Source organism: Culicoides brevitarsis, chromosome 1 (genome assembly GCF_036172545.1).
Source record: "Culicoides brevitarsis isolate CSIRO-B50_1 chromosome 1, AGI_CSIRO_Cbre_v1, whole genome shotgun sequence".
In the NCBI taxonomy this organism is placed as follows: Eukaryota; Metazoa; Arthropoda; class Insecta; order Diptera; family Ceratopogonidae; genus Culicoides; species Culicoides brevitarsis.
Window position 1 is genome coordinate 884,000 of NC_087085.1, and position 7,510 is coordinate 891,509.

Consider the following 7,510-nt stretch of genomic DNA (forward strand, 5'->3'; position numbering starts at 1 on the left):
CAGCCATAATTATTTTCTGGTTTCCTCAAAACTTACCCGCACACACAAACGAACATGTAAATAAACTTTTAAATTGCAAAGGGATGCTCTGTGTGTGTTTAATGGAATTGCCAGTGGCGCAAAATGTTTAATTTTCCAAACAAATTACAAAACAAAAGATATTCCTCACACGACATTTTAATTACAACAAATAACATAATAAACACCGCTTGCCCTGTTTTTGCTGATGGGAAAAAGAAGAAAATTCAATTAATTACTTTCGCATGAGCGAAAAACACACGAAATTCATTATATTTGCGTTATTTATAGTTTTACGTGAGTTGTTCCTTTTTGACTTGGGTCCCGATGACGACGACGATGATTGCCTAAATACTTGGCGCAAACAAACAAAATGTTCTGTAAGCTATAAATTATAAACGTACGTTGCATAATTTTGTTGATGAAATTAATTCGGCGAGTATATTTGCGTATATTAGCTGCTTTGGCGCTGTACGTTGCAACTTCATTATTGTTGTTATTTCTGTTCACACATATTTTCCCGAGTATTTCATTAGGCTACAATTGCATTTATTTATTATTATTTCAACACGCGGCATAATATTAGCATATTTAAAGGCAACGCCGGCCTTTGTATTTATTTACATAATCTGGCAGCGAATTTCGTGCGTGGCGAGTGTTTGTGGGAAATGCAATCGAGGACGAGTTTCGCTAACGGGCTAAATATTGCTTTTTATTATTGTTTATTATTTAAATGTGAGTAGGAAAAAACAAAATGGAACTCAAAGGAGCTTTGAATGTTTTTTTCGTCATCGCCGTGGTTCTCTTTGAACATTTGCGGGACGGGAAAAATGGAGTTTATGTGTCGTTTGCGTTAATTATTAATTTCAATTTGAATATTTTTGTACATTTTATGTTCGTGGAAGCAGTTTTACATGAATAAATATGACGTTAGTTTATTGCTCAGTTTATGATGTAATGTACGAAACGTGGAATAAACAAGGGGTTGCTTTTATATCCTTTCATTTAGTTTGTCGTTAAATATGTTTTTTTTGTTTGCTGATTTGAATTCAATGGAAATATGTATTAAATTTTTATGAAAAAAAAAATATTTTTGTATTTTTTTTTTAATTTTTTCGAAAATTTATTATTATTAAGAAGTTTTACAAAAATAAAAAAAAATACAATAAAAAAAATTAAATTACATATTAAATGAAAAAATTAAGTTAAATAATTTTTTTTTAATTATTATATTATTTAAAAAAAAAAAATTTTTTTTTTGAAAATTATTTTTATATATTTTTTTTATAAATTTTAATTTATTTGTTAGTTTTTTCTACAATTCTATACATTTAAAATAATTTTTTAGCTATAAGAAAAAAATAAAAAAAAAATTAAGAAATAAAATACAAAAATATAAGAAATATTTTATAATTTTTTTTATTTAATTAAAGCTAAAAAATAAATTAATTAAATAATTTTTAAAAAATATAATATTATATTAAAAAAATAAAATTAATTAATTAAAAATTCTTTATAATTTAAAATTAGATTTTTGTTGATTTTTTTATAAATTTGAATCTAACTATTAGTTTTTTTTATAATTTTCTATACATTAAAACTTCATATTTAAACATTTTTTTTTATTAATTTATTTATCAATTTGTTTTTTTTAATTTTTCCTTAATTTTCAAAACATTTTAATTATTTTACAACTTTAGCTAAAATTAAAAAAAAAATTCATGAAAATTGAATATATTTCTATTGAATTAATATATTTTTATGTCAAAAATTTGTATACTTTTTTATTCGAAATAAGAAAAAAAAATATTTTAAAAGTTCTTTTTAATTTTAATTAAATTTTTATTATTTTTTGAAAATATTTAATAAGAATTAATTTTTTTAAACTTTCAAAGTTCTTAATTTTTTTCACTTTTTAGAAAAAAATAGTTTCAACATTAGCAATAAACTTCATCAAATTATAACTGAGGTAGAACGATAAATTAACTTCCCATTGCTCGTGTCATATAAAATCATAACAACCCATCTAGAAAAACCATTAAAACTCCATTTTATTAGCTTTATCAAACACTACAATAATAGGTTTTCCGCAATTGCAAAATTTATCGCTCTCGAAAAAAAAAATGCTACTGGTACCCAGAAAATATATTATCCATTAAAATGGAGAACGGATAAAAATGGTGTTCATAAATTGTTATTATGAGGTCACTATCATATCAAATATTGGTTACCTCCAATACCAAAAATCCATATCCCCCCGTTCGGAACATATTGCACATAATCGCTAAATCGCAAATTTATGATTTAGGTGTACCGACGACGACGACGACGAGGACAACCGTGCCAAGCAATATGTTCGTAATAATCTATCGCGGCAACGAGGTATTGTTATCTCGGGCGATAATGCCATCCATGCATGTCTCATAAAAAATAGATTTACCGAAAATCATCGCCGCGCGCCATTTTAACCAGCAACCCCGAGGATGAGGTGTTAATAATATGGTCGTTGTCATCCGTAGCTGATTGTAATTCAATTGGATGGAAACGCGTGGTCTTACGTCGATACAATAATTGACGTAGTTTTGTTTATCAAGTGTTGAATATTCGGATTTGTGGTTCACGGATGGATAATTAGCACACAATGCTTTGATAGTGCGCGTGATGTCAAGAAATTTCATTATCTGATGGCATCGAAAAAAAAATTGTGTTAAATTTTATTAAAATTTATTCATAATTAAATGAATCCAAGGATTAAATTTTTAAAACAAAAATCAATACAATTTATTATGCTAATTTTTGATGAAAAGTTTCATTTTAATTGGATTTCAATATTAATATGAAAAAAGTGTCAGAATTTAATTTTTAATTTTTTTTGAATTTGCAAAGGCAAATTTGAAAGATTAATTCTTATTTAGCTTTAAAAAAATTATAAAATACCTATTTTAAATTTTTATTTTTTAAAATTAATTTTAACTAACCAGGCGCATCCATTCAACTTTATATTTAATTTTTTTTATGTTTTCTCATCTTTTAATTAAAAACATAAAATTATACTGAGTTGAGTAATTTCTTATACAAATCATTGGATCAAGAATCTCCAGATATCCTGAAAAATATTAAAATATTAAGTAAGCTAAATAAAATATATAAAAAAATAAAATAATAAAAAAATTAAATTAAATTAACAATATTTGAAATATTTAAAATTTATTAATTTTTTTCAATTTAAAATTTTTAAATAAATTAATTAAATAAAATAAAAAATTAAAGAAAATTAAATAAAATAAAATATATTAAAATAAATAAATTTAAAAAAGTAAAATAAATAAAATAATTAATTTAATTATTAAAATTATTAATTAATAATTTTTAAAAAAGTTAAAAAAAAAAAATTAATATAAAATAAAAAAATAATTAAAACCAAAATTAAAATTTATACTTACCTCGAAATAAAAGATCATCAATACAAAAATTATCCAATAGAGCGACAAAAAATTCCACAAAATAAAACGACAAATAATTAAATTAGAGAGAGAGAAAGAACGATACGCTACAACATAATGGCTATATTCAATTACGTGTAATTATATTAACATTATTTTATTTAAAGGCATATATCGCACGAAAATTGCATTTAATCCCAATTTGGAAGACCAAAGGCATGTAAAATGGAATTGTTGCGGCTTTTGTTACATTGTAAAAGGTAATTAAATTTAGAGAATTTATTTAACAGAAATATTTATCGCGATGCGGTTTAAATTTCCGTAAAAAGGAACATCGCCGCATCAAACTGCAACTCGAAAACAATTTGTTTTTCACGAGCGACTGCATTTTTTTAAAGTTCAGCAAAGTAATAAATAATATTTCTCGGCAATAAAAATATTTGTCGTCGTCGTCGTCCAGACACAATATTTGTTTCTCACTTGAAACTTGCCAAACGCAAGAATCACGGCTCAGCAAGCACAATTACACAAACTTTAATATAATTTGTGAAATGTTGTCGTCAAGAAAAATTTTGTTTCAGCTGCATAACTTTTTAATAATAATGATATTATTGTTGTTATCAAGATTGGATGGATGCCAGTTTTCTCTCGTTTTCGCTCGACAGACGAGAGTTTTGCATAACACAATAATAATATTTACATATCAGGATAATTCCTTGCTATCTGATAAACATTTTGTGACAACTTTATGGGAAAAATGTTATTTTTTTTGCATGAAATATTGTGTCCTGGCGAGCAATTAAAGGCAGGATAATCACAAAAATAAATTTTACCCGGATGCCATTTTTATTATTAAGTTTATACGTACAACTTCCCATTTAACGAAACTGCTGTATAACGAATTTTACGATTTGAGCAGTGTTAGATACCAAAAATGTGCATTGGGACAAAAAAATTCAATTTAAATTTGGGTAAAAATTTCAAATTGTCAACTGGGGCGAAATTTTTAAATGTGTTTTGGGTAAAAATTTTTAATTATGCATTGGGTCAAAAATCTTGAATGTGCATTGAGCCAATTTACTTAAAATGTCAAAAATAATAAAATTTCATTAATTCAAAGTTTTTAAATGCGCTTTGGGCCAAAAATCTTGAATGTGCATTGGGACAAATATTTACGAGGTTGCTATACAACGAATTTTGTCAACACAAACCAATTCGTTAAATAGAAAGTTGTACGTACTTGTTAATAAAATGCAGCGGGCGATTAAAATTAGTGGTTTAAAATTTTCCAAAAAAAGCAATTAAACGCAAATGTCTCCTTTTGAAAAAAAATATCTAAAATTTTATGACGAAGGATTTTAAATCACAAAAAGGGTTTTAAAGCTTTTGGGACAAAAACGTGACAAATCCTTTCATCATCATCTGGGGACTTTTTTTTAGGTAAAATGTCATCTTTTCATAAAGGTAATAATTTTATGTGTCAAAAGCACTTTTCTTCTTTTCCCGCCAACAACCTTGTCATAAGAGTAATTTTTCAATTTTTTTTTTTTGTCTTTCACAGGTGCTCAAATCGGATCAGATTTTCATCCTATTATTGCAATAAATTTTGGGCCTTCGTGTCTTCTCAAAAAAAGGAAAAATTTGAATAATTTAAGAAAATTTTCTATTTTTCATGATTTTTTAGCCATCAACGGATCTCAAAACAGCAAAATACGAATATGAGGCTCGCATGATCTAAAAAAAAAATAATTTTTGCGTTTAAAAAGTGACATCAAAAGTTACTTACCGACATGAATGTCTGAATATTTAACGTAATCGTAAATACAAAGCCACATTTTACGGGAGTATCACGCTTGAGCCTATATTTGCGTGAAAGGAAATAAAATTTTTCAATGCAAATACGAAAAAATATTGAAATTAAATTATATCACACAATTTTTCACGCATGACTCGGTATCGAGATGACATAAATATTTAAATTTTTATCAAATAATAACTTGCCGTTCCATAAATGTGACTAACGTCTTCGACGTTTTAATATCAAAGTCGATAAAATGCGAAAAATATGCCTTTTCCATGAGTTGCTTTGACTGCAATGCAAGTTTTCCATTAGAGAAAATGTCAAGCGAGAAGAAAAAAACATTTTTACCGCATAAAAGACCTCATTTCCCGTGTAACAAAGCTGCCAAATTTGAAATGTCACAATCAGAAAGTACGGAAAAACGTTTGCGAACATCAAAGAATTGCCTTTTTGGAAGTTCATCAGCAGAAATTCCGTCTGTAATTTTTTATTTTAATATTTTTTTTTGCATTTTTTTAGGAAAATTTACCATGCAAAGGATTATGAGAGTTGTCATGAGTTGCCCAAAAAGTGATTCTTTGAAAACATCTTCGAGTTCCGTCGTGTAGCTGTGAATTTAAATTCGAGAAAGGAAGAAAATTAGATTTGGTTAGACATAATTACGCAATTATTTCCTTGTGATGTTTTATGCATTTCATTAATTCCTGGTAGTGACGTTTCTTCTTCGTCTTCGTTGGTTGCTTGTCACTCGCATGCTGCATCTTAATTGCATTAACGTTCAAATTATGCGTCGCATGCCTTGCCCAATTAATACGATGACTTGTTTGAGAAGTGCATGCTTTTAATTCATTATGACCGAGCTGATGATCAAAGTGAAATATTTATTAGCTCATAAAATTTTCGCAAAAACATCATGAAAATTTTACGTTAGAAAGCCTGTAACCGAGTCGATTAATTTGTGATGCCGCATGAAAGAACAAGCCGGTAGCAAGAGTATCCATCGTCATGTGGGTGAAAGCGCTGTAACTAACACTAAAAATCTGATAGATGAAAGAGAAAATGAAACCGGGACCTTTGGTTGTGTCAAAGGGAAATTTCGCAGGAATCATTTGAGTTTTGCCGCTTCCTTCGATGAATACTGTGATGGCCCATACGATGATGCAGGTGTAGCACAATGAGATTTCCATCCGATGGAATAAACGGGTGCGAAAAATCGCGTAGTTGATAAATCTGAAAAAGGTAAGAAAAATATTAATTTATATTTAAATAATTTTTTAAATATTATTTTAAGTTTTAAAAGTTATTTTTTATTTTTTTTTTTAATTTTTTATTGAATTAATTTTTAAAAAATAATTAAAATTTAAATTATAAAAATAGTTAAAAAAATTAAATATGGTTAAAAAAATCAGAAAATTTAATATGAATGAAAATAATATTTTAAAAAATAATTAAATTAATTATTTTGAAAATATTTTTATATTTTAATATTTTTTTTTAATTTTTTTATTTTCATTAAATTAATTTTAAATATTAATTAATTTTTCATTAATTTAATTTAAATTATTTTATTTTAACTTTTTTTTTAAATTTCTTTTTTAAGTTTTTTTATTAAAATTCTCATACTTATCTTCCTCTTCATCCTGCGAAAGAAACAACTCAGACTTTAGCTGTTCAATACATTTCCTTATTCGATCTCCATTTTTCCTCAAATAATGCAATTTTGGTATCAACACAATTTGAATGAGGAAAAAATACAAAGAATTTGCCAAATCAACCAAATCTCGAATCTCAAAAAGATACATAAATTGCGTGTACACAAACACATAAAGCCACAAAATGAGACAGAACCAGCTGTAGATGTTGTACCAATACTTGGCAGAGGGGCTCGCATCAACCGGTGGCCACAAACCGCAAATCGTGAGTACTTTAAAATGAGTGGCGAACGACTCAACAGGCTTACGGGGATTGCCATGAAAAAATCTGTAAAGAAAAAAATTTTTTTTCACTTTTTCTTATTTAAATATTTTTCTTTTTACTTCATTTTAGCTTGAAAGTCAATTAGAGAAGAATGTTAAGCTGTTTGATCGGAGACTAATTGAATAATTAGACAGAAAATGGGAAAAACAAGCAGTTAAATACTAAAATTTTAATAAAATGAAAAATTAATTAGCTGAAATTCGATTTGATTCTGTCAAGGAGGCGAGTCAAGAAGGAGGAGGAGGAATGACAATTAAACGGAATTTTAATA

The 7,510-nt window shown here is 26.8% G+C and overlaps 1 protein-coding gene across 1 annotated transcript; it reads right to left on the minus strand.

Moving 5' to 3' along the window:
• Nucleotides 1-5,141: 5,141 nt before the first annotated feature.
• LOC134828198 (odorant receptor Or1-like) lies at nucleotides 5,142-7,303 on the minus strand. Its single transcript, XM_063841210.1, has 9 exons — nucleotides 7,299-7,303; nucleotides 6,886-7,242; nucleotides 6,189-6,492; nucleotides 5,926-6,122; nucleotides 5,792-5,870; nucleotides 5,611-5,739; nucleotides 5,463-5,551; nucleotides 5,248-5,320; nucleotides 5,142-5,195 (listed from the first exon to the last, which is right to left on the minus strand). Exons 1-9 carry the CDS (start codon nucleotides 7,301-7,303, stop codon nucleotides 5,142-5,144), a joined length of 1,287 nt encoding a protein of 428 aa, XP_063697280.1.
• Between the last annotated feature and the right edge of the window lie 207 nt (nucleotides 7,304-7,510).